Genomic DNA, 20,400 nt, shown 5'->3' with positions numbered 1-20,400 from the left:
TTTTGTTAACAGATTTTCACCATCCCTAATAGTTTCTTTTGTTTTTTCTCTCTTTGTTTAAAAGGGAAGAGTTGTAATAAAAATGAGTAAAATGTGTAGCTTCACTGCTGCTTTTCATTATTTATTTGTGTCTTTGAAGAACAGAGGTTATCCTACGGTATGTGTCGGAAAGATGCAGAAGGGTTTGTTTTAGTTTTTCTTATCTTCTCTAAAGAAAGCTGAACAAACCTCCTTTTTGAAGTGCTATTGTTGTTTAGGCAATCGACACTAGAAACTGATGACGGGATGCGAGTTTCTAATTTTGGTGATGTCCCATTGTTTTGAGGGGAAATTGGTTTTGAAGTAGTGATTGTACGCACAGCAGGTACTGGGATCTTGTAAAAGCAGGCAGAACTATCTCATGTTGGGACAAAAAATACTCTCTTTTGTAGTAGCTACAGAGCTAATATACCTATAACCATTTGGCTAACTAACCCATACCTGATGTGGAGTTTCTGAATTCTGGGGATTTATCCTGCTATATAATGTATTTGCTGCCATGATATGAATGTGTTTTAGTTCTGCAGAATTTGGATGAATTACAGGTATATGAAGGAGCAGAGAGGAGAAGAAACATTAAGCTGAAATGGATTTCTGGATCTTTGTCAGTCAGTCTGATATAATGGGAATAAATTCTTATCTGATGGGAAAACTGACTCAACTCCTTCAAAGATACCTTTACTTTCATAGTACAATAATTCATGATGTTGCTAAGGCTCAGTAAAATAGTGATTGCTAAGAACAGTACATAAAATATCTTGTGAAGTATTTCATTCTTGCCATTAGAACAAAGCTTTAGTATATCTGTGTGAATTGGCATCCTTCCATTGACTTCTGAGCGCAGTGAAGCGGGTGGGTTTAGGTTGTGAACTTCTTGGATAGACATGCAGAACTCAGCAGCAGCTGAACTCCCTGAGAGCCCAGCTTCTATGGTATTTTGCAGATTTATATCAATGAGGGTGGTCTTGATATGCGCAGGCTCTGGTTGCTTCTTCCTGCCCTTCCTCCTTTGTAATTGATTTAGTGGTTTGAACAAAGAGATGTACATTTCTGGTAAAAATATTGTACTAACAATATTTTAATAAAGTAATAAACTCTTCTTGCTTACCCTGTTCTGATGCTCTGGTAGCTGGGGTTTGTGTGCTTGCAAAACTCATGGCGCAAGTCAGGATGTGTGTATGTTTTTTGTCTGTTTAAAATGCCTTCTCTCTCCTAACAGTAAAAGGCACAACTGCATGCCACTATGTATCTTAAGAGATGCATTGCCAAAACTTTACTTTTCCCATGAAAACATGAACGTTTATCTTATTCAACTTGAAGGTAGATATGACAGAATGGAATGCAGTATTTGAAAGCAAAAGCAAGGGGAAAACTTTCATTTTAATATTATTTTCTATGTGCTGATATTTTGTGGAATATGATCTTTCTGAAAAACAAAATTAATCTTTTCAGAACTATTCTTGTTTGCCTGAGGGATGTCATCTCAGACAGAGATAATTTAACATCATCCATCCAACGAGGGAGTGAACAGTGTTATATGGGAATGAAATAATTTCAGTCTACCCTAAAGTTTGGTGGTCAAATTATGCTGAGGACACCCAGACATCCCTGAGAGCCCTCCAGCTCTTCACTGCCATAAACAGACTGGAGTACCCAACCTCTGAGGAATCACTTTATGTTAATAAAGCCTTTACAACTGAGCAGATTGTAAAATAATTCTAATTTCTTGTAGATGTCAAAAAAATTTGGAAGTCCATCTTGAGCTGCTGAAGAATGTGGGCTGTACCTCCAGGCTCACCCTAGACGTACAGAATCTATGGGCAGCTCTAGTTTCAAATAGTGCAAAAGAGGCAGAAACAGGGATGAAAAGTTCTAAGTAGTTCCAATACCAAGCCAATTTAGTTGAACAGATGTTCAGCTGGTTTATATCCCCTTCATGTTGGAATGTGGCTAAACAAGATTAGGCAGGGAGCAAATCAAGTGACAGTGCGAGACTGGGGTGGGAGAAGGGACAAGACAGATGACAACAGAGGTTTCATCAAGACACAGCATTTTCTTCCTGTCCTCTGGTGATACACTTAGGTAATGATGTTTTTAATGCTTGAGGTTGCAAAGTGCTGAAGTAGCATCTCAACATAACTACAATCTAACACCATTTTAAAATAAAGGCATGATATAATTTTTAGTTCTGTCTGCATACCTTCATTGAAATAGTTACATCTGATGTGATTTTTTTCTTTTTCTTCCCTTCCCTTCCCTTCCCTTCCCTTCCCTTCCCTTCCCTTCCCTTCCCTTCCCTTCCCTTCCCTTCCCTTCCCTTCCCTTCCCTTCCCTTCCCTTCCCTTCCCTTCCCTTCCCTTCCCTTCCCTTCCCTTCCCTTCCCTTCCCTTCCCTTCCCTTCCCTTCCCTTCCCTTCCCTTCCCTTCCCTTCCCTTCCCTTCCCTTCCCTTCCCTTCCCTTCCCTTCCCTTCCCTTCCCTTCCCTTCCCTTCCCTTCCCTTCCCTTCCCTTCCCTTCCCTTCCCTTCCCTTCCCTTCCCTTCCCTTCCCTTCCCTTCCCTTCCCTTCCCTTCCCTTCCCTTCCTCTTCTTTTGACATTGACAGATTGTGCCATTGATCCAGAAAGGCCATGAGAATCTAGTGCACCATATCCTTCTCTACCAGTGCAGCAGCAATTTGAATGACAGTGTGCTGGACTACGGACATGAGTGTTACCACCCCAACATGCCAGACTCTTTTCTCACATGCGAAACAGTCATTTTTGCTTGGGCCATTGGAGGAGAGGTAGGATGAATGGCTGTCTAGCATGGTTCATCAATGGGGATGCAGGAGGATGTGTACCATAACAAAGCTTCATCCTAGTATATCACTCAGTCTGTTTTTAAGGGTACACTATCTCAATCCCTAAATTTGCCAGCCTGAGCTCAAAACCATCTTCAAGTACTGCAGTGCGAGGAATCCAGAGCTGCTACATGGACCCATCAAAAGAAGTTTAATCCACAGTGAGCATTATCCCTGATGTATGCTTTGTGCATTTTCGCCATCAGCTATGTTCTGACCTAGTATTTGTACTTTCAGCTGTCTTAATCTAAATGAAATAAGAAAAACTCATATAAATAAATTATCATATGAGAAGCACTACACAGGTTTTTGCAAGGATGATCCCGTTGTTAGAGATCTATAAAGAGATCTGTCAGATCTGGGTTACATTCAGGTTTACTGGAGTGCTCACTTCACTTACTTTAATTTACCGTTACATAGAATGGAGGTGTGTACTGTGTACTATGCTTAATTCACTAAGGTCCATCAAGCAGCAGAAAGTTGGAATCGCAAACTGCACATTTCAGAAAGCTAGAATCTCAAATTGCATATTAACATATTAGATATATATTGTAAAATTATACAGATTCTACTACTTTCTACTCTAAAAGTGGATTTGGTAAATAAATTCACTTAGAAGATACTAGTATTTTAGTTTGAATTAGGAGGGAGCTTCTGAGGTAAATCTGCCAGCTATCCCCATTTACCAAGCTGTTTATCATCGCTAGTGCTTTGAGAACTTGCATGGTTCCCTTCGGAATGAAGTTAAACTGAACATTCATGGGTGAACCCTTCACCTCCCAGCAATAAATGGGGTTTTGTGCGTGAGGTCTGACCAGAGGTTGCCCAAAGGAGAATCGTTTGGGGACACTGGGTCCAGCACAAGCTGTTGCACTGTACAGACTATTTCTTTTGCACTACATGGCTTGCTAATGCATATGTAGCCATGAAGAGCAATTTTAGTGTTCAAATTGTTTTGCTTAGAATGCAGTGATTTGTGCATGAGAAATTATTGAATTACACACAACCTCAGTATTCCCTGTAAATTACTACTTTTAAAAACTGGGAACCTTAAAAATGTAGATTCACTTTCTCATAAGTGTTTTATTGTCAGACTAACTGCTTGGTAATGCAATGTTTACACATTTAACATGGAATTTTCCTTTCTGCTCAAGCAATAAATACAGGATAAATAATCATAAGATCACAGGATAATGCATGTTGGAAGGAAGCTCAGGAAATCTCTAGTCCACTCTTCTACTCAAAGTAGGGTCAGTGGTGAGGGCAGACCAGTTTGCCCAGGGCTTTATCCTCTAGCAGGCATAGGATCTACTATTTTATATTGACATAGTTATTTAGAGCATTGATTGTATAATAGCTGTATTAGAACACAGTGCCATATTCAGAAAGTTTTAAAACAAATTACCTTTGTAAATCTTATCATTACTATGATTGTATCATTGAAAAAAACCCCAAAACTAGATATATTTATATTAAAAAAAATAACTTTTAACCGTGGCAAAAATAACTATATGCATGTGTTGATTTCCAGGGCTTCACCTACCCTCCTCATGTTGGTTTATCCATTGGCACAACAGCTGACCCTCAGTTCGTTCTTATGGAGGTACATTATGACAATCCATCATACACAGAAGGTTTGTGCCCTCACACTCTTTAAAACATGGAAGACTTTAAAATGTATTAGACACAAGCATTTCTGATTGCATTGCATGGCAAACAGAGCAAATACAAAGCTGAGGTTTATTTTTCCCTGCTTGATAGCTCCTAGTTCCCAGTATTTTTTCACTGCACTCAAAAGCTTAACCTGAAGTTGGTAGGAAGTTCAGAGATACAAGTACCAGGCAAATACATCTCGTTTTATCACTACATTCTTCATGTTCTCTCTCCTTTTCTTTTCCTGGGAAATTGAACCAGACTGAGAGAGAGCAGCACAGCACCCAGACTATGAGGCAGCAGCACAGGGAATGAGCCTTTTATCATTTTTTTTTTACACTATCTTTTTTAAAACATCTACCTGAACCACAGACCTTTTCTAAAGGTGATATATAGACTCAGGTTGCTAGACTATTCACTAGGTAAAAGGAGTTTATCTTGAAAGATAATAGTTTTATTTATAATGGTGTTTTTTAATATTCTTTCTAAAATTCATTTGTATGTAGAAGAAGTAAAAGGAAGAAAGCAGGGAGCCCCAGCAAATCTAGGCAACTTTGAAGCTGTCTTATCTGCTTCTCCATCAAATGTAACCTGGAAGCCTGAGAAGTCTCTTGCAGAAAAACTATTTCCAAATTGGTTATGTCTCTGAAATGTTTTATTTTAATAAACTGTGCTGCATGATACCATCGTTTTAATTCAAGTGGCAGATAAAGAACTGGGAATAATACTGTTTTGTTTCCTTTTTAAGCAATGAGGACAATTTTGCCCTATTGGGACAGTCCTAAGGAACACAGAGTCTCACCAAAGACCTAGGAACAGGTCAGCGTAGGCAAAGGCTGTAAACCAGGTCATGTTTCTTTCCTCCCTAAGGTGCTAGGTGTGGTAGGAAGTAGACCTGTGCTCCCCTTGCTTTGGCTGGGAGCACATGAGTCCTTCCGACACAGCATCCAACCTGCCATTGGGTCACGTTAATTTCCTTGTTTGGGTATTTACATTTTCCTAGGCTGGGAAATTGTTAGCCTCCTGTTGTGATCTGGGGTAAAGCTTCCATAAGGGACACAGATAGGTAGTCGCCTTTGGCTTCCAGTTAGACTCAAAAATGTTTGAACTTCTCCTAACTTGGATGGTTTTGAATGCTTCTGTTTATGAAATCCTTAACATTTACTTTTAATTGGACAGGTGACATCGCTTGAGATTGTTTATCATATCCTCTTACTTATTGTAAAAATTTCTGGCATTTAGATGTTAGCAACAAGCTTGAAGAGGAAATACCACACAGGAGAAATTCAGATTGATGAGATTGTGCAAATAGCTTCAGTAAGGGAATGGATATGGATTCCCAAACACATGAAAATTGGGATGTTGTGGGACAGTATATATCACCTGAACTGTGATTAGTGTATTGCAGAATATCTCATAATTGATGTTCACTCTTACCTGGCTATGCATAGAGCATATCCTTTGTTCCTTGATAATTATATACTCCCCTTTCTTAGGTATTTTAGTGACTGGGTGACTTGGTCTCCCTCTCCCTATCTTAAAACAGCCTGCTGATTTCACGTTGATGAAAAAATTGGTTTCAGGCACTGCTATGGCAGTTATGTGTTTTGGAAGACCAATATATATTACCAGGAAGCCTCTTACCTTCTTTGAGATAGCTGATATGGTTTTTTTCATTTTTAATTTTCAAAACTGAGATTTGAAAAGGTCTCTGAGGCCCCTGTTGGATAACTTAGTGGAAAGAACACAGGGGCTATGTGCAGCACATATTTTTCATTCACCTCTGAGCACCACAGATATCCACATACCGTGTTTAACAACCTTCCTGTGGGCTATCCCTATATATTAATTTCTCATATTATTTTACTCATTTCCAGGTTACTGGGGCTGATTCCTCAATTTTCATGTAAAAAACTTCAGACAAGCCTTGGAAAATGTAAATAATTTTTTTTTTTTAAAGTACTGATTTATAGCCATGGCTGACTGAGTTCTTTTTTTTTTTTTTTGCAGGCTTGATAGATAACTCTGGTCTGAGATTAATCTACACTCCAGTTATAAGGAAATATGATGCTGGGGTTATTGAAGCTGGTCTTTGGGTCAGCCTTTTTCACAATATACCACCAGGCATGCCTGAATTTGTGTCAGAAGGTCACTGCACGCTGGAATGTCTGGAAGAGGTATATCTCCTGCCTGACTCTGTTGGTTTGCATTCTTAGAAAGAGTTTTGGACAGCCTCTTTAACTTCTTGGAAGGATTGATATTTACCGGCTAAAGATGTGAACAAAGGCATCTCCTACATGCTGCCTTACAGAATGTTGAGTCCTTTTGATCTGAATATTTGGGGTGCTCACCATTCAGGTTGCTTTGCTGATATAAGTAATTGTACTGGATGACAGAGCGCTTGCAATGATTTAATTTTTTGTTCAATATGTAAACATATATTGCTTTCCATCACAAATCTAATTCATAGCCTGGAATAGCTAGCCCAGAAAAAATGTTGAGGGAGACTAATTAAGATCTGTGCACATGCAAAGAGCTGCTAATTGTGAAATGAAAGACTAAGGTATTCTTACACCAACCACAGAAACTAAAGACCTGAAATGGTTTTGTTGTATAGGCCAAAGTACAAAACTATGCATTCATTAATTGGTTCCATTAGGATAATCTAAATATCTCTACAGATAATAGAAGCAATAGTTTAAAATTAGATTAATGTATCATGAGAGATTCTCATATATTTGTCACTTACAGAGAAAGGTTGAATCAATGTTTGTTATGATGTGGTTTGGAGTGAAGGGCAAATTTGAGATGGAATTTAGATTTGTACTTGGTGATGTTAAATGTTGCATGTTGTCATAGCATTTTCCAGCCTAAAACCACTTCAGTAATTTGTAGTCATGAGGTTTCTGATCTTAAGGCTGTACTTGAAAGGTATTGCGATAACAGATTATTTATAGTTTGGGCTCTGAACGAGGATCTAAGTTTAGCATACCAAAAGTTCAGATTGATAGATCTCAGATAGAATGGGAATGATGTCAGATTTGTGTTGATTTGGAAAAGTTAATTTTAAAATGTTTTTGACCTGGAAAAACATTTCAGATATAAATGTGTAGTATTTTCACTACCAGTTGACTTGAAGATGGGAAGTAGAGCATGTTATAATTACAGCGTCTTAATTTAAAGCACTTCTTTTGGCACAATATTGATGATAACATCATTCATAACTGCGTAGAAAGTCTTTTTCACAATAAACATTCACATTCAGCAATATTGGCCAATAGCAGTAAAATAATGTGCAGGTTTTAGTATATATTGCCTTTCAAAGTCTTAATCTATTGCGAGTTATTGGTAGTCCAGTTGATTTTCACCAAAACTGTGTTCATTAGGAGTCAAAACATGTTTTTATTGAAAAAAAAAGTAACAGAGAAAACCCAAGTCTGATTTGTATATCAAACCTTAATTTCACATACAGATCTGTTTTTGCTTCAGGCTACACTTTGCTATAAACTGAGGGAATGTAAAATAAATTTATTACTGTGTTTTCTGCTCTGTTTGTACACTGCATTACATCACATTGTATCTGGGCACACTGATGGTGTTGGTTCCTCTGGTCAGGCTCTAGGTGCTGAGAGACCTGCTGGGATTCATGTGTTTGCAGTACTTCTTCATGCTCATCTTGCTGGCAGAGCTATCAGGATGCGCCATTTCCACAATGGCAAGGAGCAGAAGCTGCTTGCTTATGATGATGAGTTTGACTTCAACTTCCAGGAGTTTCAGTATCTGAATGAAGAAAGAGTAATCTTGCCAGTAAGACACCCTTGCTTCTTTCCCTGAGAGTGTTTAAGAGATTGTGTGCTTAACATTTGTTCACATTGAGGATTAACCTTGCTGCAGGATTCTTGAATGTTTTGTTCTTTTTCCCACTTACCAAACAGTGACTAGCGCATTAAAGTTGCAATATCTCAGGGGACACTAGAGAACTAGCTTGGCCCATCAATTCAAACTTTTTTGAATGCATTTGGTGTCCACAACTATGTGATTTAGTCTTTGCTGCTACAAATGCTTGGACAAAGCAGATCATAAAACCAGGTGTGCCTGGTTACGCTGTCTTTGTGCATCCAGCCAGCTGAAGCCACCACGTGGCTTTACAGAGTCGCTGCAGCCAAGTAACACATCTTGAGTATTTGCACACAGCAAATATCTAGCAATGCAAGCCTGTGTCTACAAATCAGTTAAGACTTCTGTTTGTTTCACATTTTCATTTGTTGTTAAGAGTGAAACCTGTGCTTATGTTCCCTGTGAGGTTTCACTGAGAAAACAAAACACAATTACATGATTTCTTCTTCCTATCTGCTGCTCTTGTGAGAATAAAGTAATTTATCTTTTATAAAAATCCCAGCTGCAATTATATTATAAAGCAGTAGCTGTTCATAGGTATTGCATGAAAAGACTATTTTTTTTTGGTTGAATCACTCATTTAAAAATTATTCACTCAACCTTTGTTAGTTCCAGCTGGCATCAATTGTTGAAATTTTTGCCTGAGTACAGAAAGTTTAGAGCTGCAAAGACTGGGTGCTCCAGATTTGACCAGCAGAGCAGCCAGAACTTGGTGTAATTGGTCGAAATATCAAACAACTGGATTTTTTAAAAGATTGAAACCAGTGAGGGAAGGGAGCTGAAAAGAGCTTTGGAATGAGTGAACTTCAAGTATGGTCAGGAGCCCCATGGTTTCAACTTCCAGGCTTCTCTTCTCCCACACTGGGAAACTTTAATATTTGCCTTTTGAAGGAAACAAGCTAAAATGCTAACTTTCTAATTTAATTTCTACAGCAAAACATGGTTGATCAGGTGCAGCATTTACTCTTTGAAGTCCAACTGCTTGTACTTCATGGGGACTTCAAAGACAAAATGGTGTTACATCATCCAGGAAAGAAGTGTTGAAGGGTTTAGGATGAAGGTTGGCAGAAGATGACAGGTCTGCAGAGAAAACCTGTAATATTTTTAGGAAAATCCACTCAGATTATAGAGAAAGACCTCTTAAAATTCAAGAACAAAAAGAAGCAGACAGCAGAAAGACTAGAAGAAGTATTTGATGGTATCAGCAATTTAAAAAAGACAGCTCAAGTAGAAGCAGGATTTCTTTCTCTGAAGTGAGCCTTTTTCATGCCTTTTATTGTTTTCATCTTATGCAAAAATAGCAGTACAGCTTTACATACATCACTCTGGTGTAATTCGGACCAGAGTTTAATCAAGTAATTATTACTGTTAAAAATTTTCATAGAACTTCTTGATATTCTCCTTCTGCCAGCTCTTCTTCCAAGGGTGTATCCTTTCAGCTCATGGAGTTCAGGTTGTTTTCTTTGTACACAAGCACTTTCTTCCAGATTTGGGAGCAACAGATCAAAATCTCACAGAAGGAACACTTTTAGTGACTGTTATCCAGTCTGTAAGCTACAAGAGCCAAAGACCTTGCTGGTGGGAACCAGCACACTCCTGCTGGGAGCAGTGAAGCTATGCCAGTTGATGCTGCTTCAGAGAGAGCTCCGTCTCCATTTGGCTGACACAAGGCTGATGCACCTTCTTCCAGCAGCCCAGAGAATAGTTAGCACTAGCATTAATCTGTCAACGAGAGAGCCTGCAGGAATGGAAGAATTCTCAACATTTGAAGGGTCATCTGTTTTTTTCAGAGAAGATTAATATAATAAGTGATAAGAGAAGATGATGATACAAAAAACCAAACCAAAGCAAATAAACCTCTGTCATCATTGTGATATGAGGTGGCCTAAAAATACCAGATTTTTGATGTATGACTATGTTCTTTAATATTTTAATTTCCACTTGATTATCATTGTGATTTTGGGACTTGTATTTGATTAGGTACAGGAAACAAAGGTAATACCAAAGCGTAGATCAGTTTGTCAAGACAGTAAAAAGTTGATTGTAGGCACTTGAGAGAGTAAATATTCAGCCTTTCCCATACATATCTGTCAATGTAGTTAAGACTTTGCCTGCCACTCCTTTACTCACAGGCTTGGCAGATAAGTAGTTGTTATTGTTATGTGGAAAACTTTCTTTTCCTAATTTGGCAGGTATTTCTATTGAAGTTTGGCAGGATAAATTAGCCTGGGGAAAGCTGTCCAAAGCAGCACTGGATGAGTTTTGGAGCAAAAATCATGTGTATAGATCACCCACAAATACAATTTTCCTGAAAATGGCATTATATCTGGGCAGCTCCATTGCTATTTAAAAAAAAAAAAAAAACAAGCCCGCAACAGACCAGAGTCTTAATAAGACTCCGTTTTAATCCATGGGCGATCCCCAAGGATCTGGGATAATATGAATGTTAAGTGCCAAGGCCTCGAAATGATAATTACTTAATCCTTTGCTCTCAGTAGTATCCACCTTTATTTTTTAAGTGTTTTTAAGTGTTTGCTGTCATCTGTGGTTACCTGAAGCTGATGTTGATAAACTTCAGAACTCTGAAATACCTAAATCTTGTGTTTCAGGGTGATAATTTAATTACAGAATGTCACTACAGTACTGTGGACCGAATTCGTATGACCTGGGTAAGAAAAGTTTTAATGGATCAAAATAAGTGCAGAGATAATATTGGGAACTAAAATATTTTCCATAAAATGCTATTAATAAGTGTGAACTTGTTAATGCCTGTGTGCATGTAATTATGTATTATCTTTCCTCTCATAGATTCTTAGGTTTTAAAGTCATCAGGGACTATTATGATCTCTTGCATAAGGCTTTCATATGTTTGGTTTATAAAAATAAGCAAGCCAGCTCATAAAAGATCTTTTAAAATCAGATTTCACTAGCATAAGCAGTGCTTTCTTCATAACATGTTCTAACATGCAAATTCTGCATATTCCAGTGAACTGTTTTTATGAAGCTGTTATGCATTTTCCCTCAAAGTTGTAATTGCCTGTTCCTATGTATTTATTTTTACTTACACTGTGACCAAGATTTAACCACTTGCTTTTGTACCTGACACAGAATGCAGGCAAAATGCAGATCCTTTGGGTAGGAAGAGGAAGTTGGGCGCAGTGAGTCTCTGAGCATTGCCTTTCTCATGCAGGGGCTTTTTCAGTGACAGGGACCTTCATGGATAACTTCTGCCTCAGGACAGTGCAGGGGGATGCCGCAACATACCCTTGCACTGTGTCAGCTGAGGCACAAGATGCGTCTGTGCCACAGCCCTCAGTGCATGTCCTTGGGGCTGAGGTCCAGGTCAGGTTTGACACCTGGTGGAATGCCGTCTCCGGAATGCAGCTTTTTAGGTTGGCAGAGCCCAGGCACTGGGCTTTGCAATGTGGCCACTTGATTTTGGAGGTGAAGCAAATTCAGTTGTTGGGACATGAGCTGAACATGCAAACTGGCTATGAAAGCAGAGAGTGATGCCAGCCATGCTATGTTTATGGGAGACATGCAGCTGCTGGCACCCAGTCTTTGCCAGGGGCTGATCCTGCTGCCTTGGGTGGGACTAGATCCAGATGTCCAGGTGGTGAGACCTGAGGGATTTCTGTTTGGCAAGGAAGATCTGTTCCTAGCATCCAGAGGGCAAAGGGGTACATCTCCCTGAATCATGGCTTGCATATGGGCGCATGCAGTAGGTACATAAAGAAAAGCAAAGGAGGGAGAACAAAGGCTTTTGAGTTTTTGTCCTGTTTTTCTGTGTGATGACCCAACTAACTCTTGGCCCTTGATTTGTGTTTTGTCTTCTTCATTCTTATTCCTGTGGTTCTGTGAAATTTGTAGAACTGCTATCACACAGGATTTAGGGATGGGCAGATCCTAATCTTGTCCATATTTACCGAGATTAATTTTAAAGTAGTTTTTTGCCCCATGGCTCTCAATGGAAGACTTTTAAAAGTGTGTTTCCTCTGCTAGGTAAAAATCTTACTCTATTTTATAGGTAGTGCTCATTTGTTCTGGCATCAACATTATCTGCTAACTTAAATAACTCTATTCTTTCTTACTCTTTATCTGCATGTGTACTTTCAAGGAGAGCCCATATAGATACATATTCCATCCTGGTCTCCATTTTAATAGGCAAAGCTAATTTAATTTCTTATTAAACAGACTAGTTATCCTACCAGGTTTTTTCTATATCTGCTCCAATTTGAAGCCCTTTTTTTCTGAAACATAGTAGATATAAGTACCTTGGAGGCAGCCTAAAATAAACCTGAACTTCTCAGAAAATAGTCTTCAACATAACAGGAATCTTATTTTACTGACAGGCATTCTTTCTGTCTTTTTCAACATCTTTTAAGCTGAGAAGCTATTGCTTGATCTTGCAATGTATTTTGTAATTAATTACATAATGACTTCTTGCTACTTGATAACCTAATGTGTAAGATAAACCTCTTGAATTTGGCCTCCTAATACACATTTCATTAGCATATAAATGCTAATCAGTGTTTTTATCTCTAGGATTCCAATGCTATCTTGCTTAAAAGAAAAATCCTATTTTCAGGGTGGTCTGAGCACCAGGAATGAAATGTGCCTGTCATATCTGCTCTATTACCCAAGAATCAACCTCACCCGATGTGCAAGTATTCCAGATATAATGGAACAGCTCCAGTTCATTGGTGTTAAGGAAATCTATAGACCAGTCAGGCAAGTAAAATGTTTATGAATCTCTGTAGCACCTCTATTTCTGTCTGTGGGATTACAGGGTCATTTTTATATGACCTTTATTTCTTTCTGGTAGTGCAACAAGCTGCAGGGTCACTCATATCACTTCTTTTGGTCAATACATTATGCTGCTATTTATTTTTCCTGCCAAATTATTTTGCATCTTTTTTTTTTTTAATAAAAAAGTGGTTTCTTCTGTTAAAAAGCCCCATATTTCTCACAACAGTTCTTTTTCACCAAAACCGTCTTTAAAAAGACTGTGTATCAATGTCATATTAATGTTTCAAATCTATCGGTTTATTGAAACATGTTAGTGTTTCACATATATATAGAGAGAAAAAACTTTGGCAGCATGGGTACCAAGCCACCCTGGGTAGATTTGTTGTCAATAATACTGTCAGTCATACCGCTGAAGTCAGTTAGTGCAACCAGATCCTAGAACTGTTGCTCATACAGAGAGCTTAACATTGTCTGGGTGACACTGACAAAAATGCACAAAAGGGGAAGATGTTTTAAGTTAAAAAGGAAATGGAAGGATTGAGAGAATATTTAATCCTTCATAAAAGATAATGTAAAGATAAGTAAAAGATGAGAAAAAGATAACTGGTAGATAAACAATATGATGGAGGGAAACGAGACAATTGGAGGCTTTGGAAGAATAAAAAGTCAGAGGATGACATGCAAGGTAAGTAGTGAGAAAAACATGGAACTGGTGGTAGGAATCTAGCCAAGAGGAAGAAAGAGCTTTTTAAGTGAACTGTTGGCTACAGAGGGCTTGCAGTTCTGCACTCCTACTGTCCAGAGAAGCAGGGCATTGCACATTCTTGAGATGTAAATCCATGTCAGAAAGAAAATACTCTAGCTCATTCAGCAGTTTATTTTCTAATAAGAATAACTCACAAGAATCTAATTATTGACCCATTGCTTGGCTCAAAAGCAGTAATATAATTTTGTTGTTGTAAGATCTGTCTGCTTCAGTATTCCTGAAATTGAATGGCATGAGGTGGGGGCTCTTACCATTTAGGCAGCTCAGGATCTACAATAACCACCATGCAATTCTGCGGGTATCTGACCACTGTAGTAAGCCACAGGCTGGTGAGTTTTAAAGAACATGTTACTGTTTCTCCAGTAAGTCAGCATAAGTCTTGCTGTCCTTCATCACAAGAGTCCTCGGCAAGAATGAAATGCTTCCCAATTTGTTGATAGATCTGGCTTTTCTGCCCTTTAATGTCAGTGGGATAGCCTGACCAATGATATCAGTCACTAAAAGCAAGAGTGATTTACAGAATCCAAGACAAAATTTAAAGTTTAGTAGGAAATGGGAGGAAGGCCACTATAGACAGGATATATCTGTGTGTTGATATATAAAAATCAATAAACAGCATATTTTTGTTTTAAAGTGTTCCTCACAGTGCTTAAAATAAAAGCATCTTAATAGCTAAACCAAGGCAGCAGTAAGATTTTAAAATAAAATGGATAGACTAACAGTTTATCATCACATTTACATTCTAAAAGTTGTCTTTCCTTATATAGTTTGTCTTAAAATGATACAAAACTATTCTTGGAAAGTAATTTTATGTACAGGCTTACTGGTCTTAGTCTTGAAATTTATATCTAAACCAGAAAAGTTTGAAGAAAGTTACAGTGCAATCAATGCCTACTTCATTTTCCACGCTATTTCCATTTACAATCTCTTATAATACAGGGAGAACACAGTTTCTAAAATAGTCCTAGCTGAAAGAGCCTTTCTGAGCTTAGAAAGAAAATGTTCTAATAAATGTATGCTCTCTTGAGTGTTCATTCATGATAACTGTGCTTAGGGAAAAAATGCCCTTTTGGCCTGGGGAAATAAAGATGTTTTGAATAGAGTAAGTATGCAGACTGTCTGCCACAAATGGAATAGTAATTAGAAGAAGAGATTATTAATGCCTCTAGTATTTATGATCTAATCCACAATTCTCATTTCATTAAGCTCTGTCAGCCTAAGGATATGTGACCTGATACTCATCTCTCTTGTGTCAGTCTTACACTGGAATTGCTTCACTGGCTCTTCTAAATTCTCTCTTGACTTAGACATGAAGGCAAACTAGAAGGAGAATCAAGGCACTGTGGCTCCCTTTAGAATTCTGAGAAAAAAAAAAGGAGTTCTAAAGTGAGCCACAGTGCCTTGATGGCATGGACAGTGGCATAAATCATAAGGAGCTGAGGTGAAAGCAATAGGACTGCAGTAGTGTAAAACATGTACTTGATTAAAATTATGTCCTCCATGCTTAGATGTTGAATAGAGTAGAACTTTGGCATAGGCAGCACTTTACCCAAAGCCAGTGGCAGACAGCCTACTACAACATAACACGTCTGTCTGAAGTACTTTGAAAAGATAACCCATGCTCCAACCAAAGGATTAATTAGGTTACTTATATAACATTTTAGCTATTTTTATTCGTCCACTAGCTGTATTGGTCTTTCTGTTTTTGAAATTTGTCCCATCCACAATGTTGTTTCCATTCATCCCGGTACAGTCAAACAATGAGGATGTACAAATAATGGAAAAGGTTTTCTTTAGCTGTTTTTTTCTTTTTCAATTTTCCTTCACTATTATATTTGAGTTTTCTTTACTAAATGAAAGCCAAGAAATATCACTCCTATCCTTACAAAATCTTTGGCTGTTGGGAAATGGGATTGGCCCCTTTTGTTCTTGGAGAGGATTCCTACACATGGGCGAATAATCAGATCATTCACAGCAGTGCAGCAGTTCTCTATTAACCCCTGGCCTAACGTCCTCCTGCGGCTAGCATATAGGGACATTCCAAAAGGCAATCTCCGCAACACCATTTATTCTTATTTAATCTTTTTGATACTGCTGCCAACCAATGCATGTTAAAGCAACTCCTGTGCTAGGCTGAGTTTTGACCTATCTGAGTTATTACCAGAGCTTGGCAGAGCCATCTGGAATCAGCTTTCTCATGGCAAACATTTCATTGCCATGCTGACTGCCAGGCCAAGTAGAGGGTGTGGCTTTTGTTTTGGGTTTGTTTTTTTTTTTTTACTGAAGGTCTGTTTTGTATTGTGTGATTGTGCATGTATTCGGTTTGCAGATCAGAGAACAGCAAGGTAATTTTTTTCTTAACTTGAAGTCTTTCATTTCGAAAAGCATCTCCCAGCAAGTCCAAAACTGCTAACAAACTTTCATAAATGTACTGAGATCAGTGAAACTGCATCATTTTTCTGTAGCAGAGAACTTAGCCGAGAATGTGAAATAGGCAGAATATGCATATTAATAGTACATTTGTTTTTCTGAGTAAATTCTTAAAAAGCTTTTACCCATTAGTTCCAACTTGATGGTATTTATCTAATTTTTAAAAATGCATTTATTTATTTTTCTTTAGGACTTGGCCTTTCATTATCAAGAGTCCTAAGCAATATAAAAACCTGTCTTTTATGGATGCAATGAACAAATTCAAATGGTCCACATCAGAGGGTCTCTCCTATAATGAACTTGTGCTTAAACTGCCAGTGAATGTAAGATGTTCAAAAACAGATAACGCAGAATGGTCGGTAAGTGTTGAAAAGAAAGCAACAATGCCGTGCAACAAGTGTGGTTTACTGTGTTTCATCGCATATGAATAAGTACCTGGTTATATGTCTTCAGACTGTTTACACAAATATATTGCATTTATATACAATAATAAATAATGAGAATGTTTTATCAATGCTTTCCCTTAGCTCAAGTTATAGAAGTATTTAAAAGGAGTAGAGAAGTTGGAGCTTTGATCATTAATCAGAAACAGTAATTGGAGTGTGGAGTCTTCCAGGGTGTCTGGGACTGATAGTAACCATATGCCTCAAGATTAGATATCAAGTTAAAAGATTTTATCCCTTGGCTGCCTCCATTGTCAGGGATGTACATTAGGGTCTTGTGATAGATGTTTCAAAATCCTGAAGTTAGGTTTCTACTCCCGAGTCCCTCTTATGGGGAAGCTTATTGGCTGCATAAGAAAGCCTCAAGAATCTAACTTCTTAACTCAGGCATCTAGACTGCCTAAAGATTCATGAGGATGCTTCCAATATCTCTTGAGTATTTTTGGTCTTGTATTGGGCCAAAATATATACATTTGGATTGTCTGTTTCCTTTGTGGGCCGTTGGAAGATTTTATCTTCTATCATTGTCCTTTCCCAGTTCCCTTTATGAAAAAAACCTATAAGATAAAAATAATTCCCCAGTAAGTTATTATATATTCTAAATGTCTACTGGTAATTTAACAGGATTGCTGGGAAAAGTTGTCATCTTTAGTGTTGACGTGTGTTTATAAAGAACTAATAGTGCATGTAGTGTCACTCCTGAAGGAGATGCTGAAAAATATAACTTGCTTCTTGATCTCCTTTATAGTTCAAGATTCCATTTTAATTTTTTGAGCTTCTCTGCTCAGAAGGAGAGATTGTCTCATTATACTGGTTTACCTCCCATTGTGATTTTAGGCCAGCCTGACAGAGCTGATTTAAGATACCGCTGATGAAATACTTCCCAGGAAAGGACCTTTGCCTCATTCTCCTCACCTTGCAGAACTGCCCACACTTTCTTGTAGCAGGTCACACAATGCTTTCAGGTGGTGCAGAAATTGCCTTCCTGAAGGGGCTTTCTCTGGTCTTTCCAATATCAATCAGACTGTTCTGCCTGTGGGATGTCAGTGAAATGCTGTGTGCTATAAGTAATCAAAGAGGTTCTGTTTCATTCTAATATTTGTCCCATTGCAGAACTTTTGTGAAAAGTACTTATTAACAGTGTGTGTGACTATTCACCAGTTTTGGTTTAACTGCTTGACCTTTGTGACTGTTGGCCAGCAGCAGCTGCATAGCCACTCTTTGACTAATTATTTGTCAGAGGACAAGTTAAGATGATGGAAAGCACACAAAAATTTTATCAGGAGGGGATAGGCTTCTGTGTTTTTTTAAATGGTATGTTTTCTGGAAAATGTTGCCCTTTATCTTACAGGATGAAAGAACAATTCTTACGGCTTTAAAATGTAGTCAAAGAGTGATCTCACTGGAACTGGGAGTGCTTAGTTCTATCTTTTAATAATAGTTTCCAATTTCAAGTGACTAGGGCATATTCATCAAAGCTACGATTAGGAGTCTTTCCTTTCCCTTCCCTTGTTAGTGATAGTACATTAAATTGGCCATCCTCATAATAATCAAGAACAGATTTAAACTGAATGACTGAACAATCAGTAAGTTGTTAAAAGAAGGAAAAAACACTTGAAGTAGGGAAAGTGAGTTGAAAATACCTTCGTTCTTCTGTAGGGATGGCCCCTTGATCAGTTTTAGCTTTGTGTTTTGTTTGCTGAGGTGAAGTCGCTATTTATTTTTTTCTGCAGTGCAGGATAATTGCAACATAGAAATAAACCAAATAAAGCACATGTTGTGCAGATGGGTGTTAAGACTTAAAAAAAAAAAATTGTGCCAAGGAGCTATCTGTTTGCAAAACTTCTTTCCTGTGACATGTAGGGAGTACATTAGGAAAACTCCAGCCAAGCAGTGTACCCAAATCTCTTTAATCTTATGTCAAAACTATGACAGGCAGATAGTTAGGTCCAGCTCCATAACAATTGCATTGATTTCTAGGGTAAGAATGAAATATGACACATAGAAATATGACACCGTTGTAGGTCACCTTGCTTGAGTAGGGACTTTGGACCAGATGAACTCCAGAGATCACTTCCAACCTCAGCCTTTCATGGTTCCTTGAAATAATGTGTACACAATAAACTGCCTTGCATGATTCAACTATCATCCAGCATCTTTATAGCACTGTAACACTGTAAACATCCATTTTATCTTCCAGGGAGATGAAAACAAAACCTAAACCAACTAAACAATCCCACAAAGCAAAGTAAGATCATACAAAGCAATCAACAAAAGCCTAACTTTGTTTTATTGGTAAGGATACCAGTGTATACAGCTGCTCCTGAGCTGAGAGCAATGGTTATCCACGCTGGCTGATCATTTGGTGTATACGTTAATGTATGTACTTAGTTTGATGACTCCACGGTAAAAGCTACAAGCCTGGTATAAAACTAACAGTAGATTCCCATGCAAGCTGCCAACTAGAGAACAAAATAGAAATTTCTAGTCTTATGTGACAAAACTTTGATTTTTTTTTTTTTAATTTTAATTGTAGATTCAAGGCATGACAGCTTTACCGCCAGAAATAGAGAGACCATACAAGCCAGAACCAGTGATATGCAGCTCATCTTCCTGTTTACATTGCAGTTTATTCCTCACACTTTTTTTTGTTGTACAGGTCACTGCTAGTATCATAGAAAATATTGGGCCCTTTGTATAATAATTTTTATTAATTTGTGTTCTTTATGCCATGCAAGTTCTGATGTGTTTGCACTGTTGCTATTGTAGATTTATTTTTGTACATGTTAATAAATTAAATTTGCCAGTTCAAAATGAAACGTGTACTTCCTCTGAAAACTGTGGGATTTTTGATTTTCAATGTAAAGTATGTATAAAACACGGTAGGTACACTGGCACGTTGCGTATGGAAATCTTTTCCCACCCTGTTTTGTAACACTTTCTCTTGGCTCTTTCACATGGTGTTTTCAAGATCAACTATGTAGATGGGTAAAATTAATAAACTAGAAGCAACTTAGTTAACCACATTCAGCCTGCTGTGTGCTGTATTATTTTGTCTTGGTTCTCGACATCTGCAGGTTATGAAATTATTATTGCATGGAGAGGTCTTGTGAACATGTACTTGGGCATGTTTGACTAGCATGCTGTAAAGCCGCAGGAAGGATTCATTCAAGAAGGACATTTCTTGGAGCAACACACTTCAAACCTTCTTAACTCCCGAGAGAACCATGTGCTATAGGTGAGAAAGGGATAAACACACAGGCAGAAGCCCAAATCTCCCCGCAGCAATTCCTGTATGGTCCTTTGACATGGCAGGTATTTTTTTTTCCTCAGTCCTTGGCAATTCAGTGTGTTTCTTTTGTCTTAAGGTATTTGTACAGTGAGTAAAGCTTTGGTAAGAGGTAGGCACACCTTTGCCAGATTTGATCTGGATAGCGGTAGCAATAACAATCTATCTCACAGCCAGGCTCTGGCATGCACAGGGAACCATAGTAGGAACCTGCCAAGATTTATTTTTAGCACATGCTGAGCATCACGGTAGGCCAAGTGGTTGGTTAAGAAGTTATTTTTGTGTCTCATGTGTA

At 38.1% G+C, this 20,400-nt stretch overlaps 1 protein-coding gene across 1 annotated transcript in view; it reads left to right on the top strand.

Moving 5' to 3' along the window:
- MOXD1 (monooxygenase DBH like 1) overlaps nt 1-19,842 on the top strand; it is a 48,198-nt gene extending 28,356 nt beyond the window's left edge. Inside the window, exons 5-12 of the mRNA XM_069851863.1 lie at nt 2,642-2,821; nt 4,410-4,512; nt 6,542-6,708; nt 8,147-8,338; nt 11,038-11,097; nt 13,017-13,159; nt 16,564-16,732; nt 19,353-19,842. Coding sequence (XP_069707964.1) covers nt 2,642-2,821; nt 4,410-4,512; nt 6,542-6,708; nt 8,147-8,338; nt 11,038-11,097; nt 13,017-13,159; nt 16,564-16,732; nt 19,353-19,517 — 1,179 coding nt within the window. The 3' untranslated portion in view covers nt 19,518-19,842. The remainder of the gene's footprint in view (nt 1-2,641; nt 2,822-4,409; nt 4,513-6,541; nt 6,709-8,146; nt 8,339-11,037; nt 11,098-13,016; nt 13,160-16,563; nt 16,733-19,352) is intronic.
- Nucleotides 19,843-20,400: the final 558 nt, after the last annotated feature.

The sequence above is a fragment of the Phaenicophaeus curvirostris genome, chromosome 2 (genome assembly GCF_032191515.1).
Source record: "Phaenicophaeus curvirostris isolate KB17595 chromosome 2, BPBGC_Pcur_1.0, whole genome shotgun sequence".
NCBI lineage: Eukaryota > Metazoa > Chordata > Aves > Cuculiformes > Cuculidae > Phaenicophaeus > Phaenicophaeus curvirostris.
The sequence above is the reverse complement of the archived record's forward strand: the minus strand, read 5'-3'. Positions and strand labels throughout refer to the sequence as shown.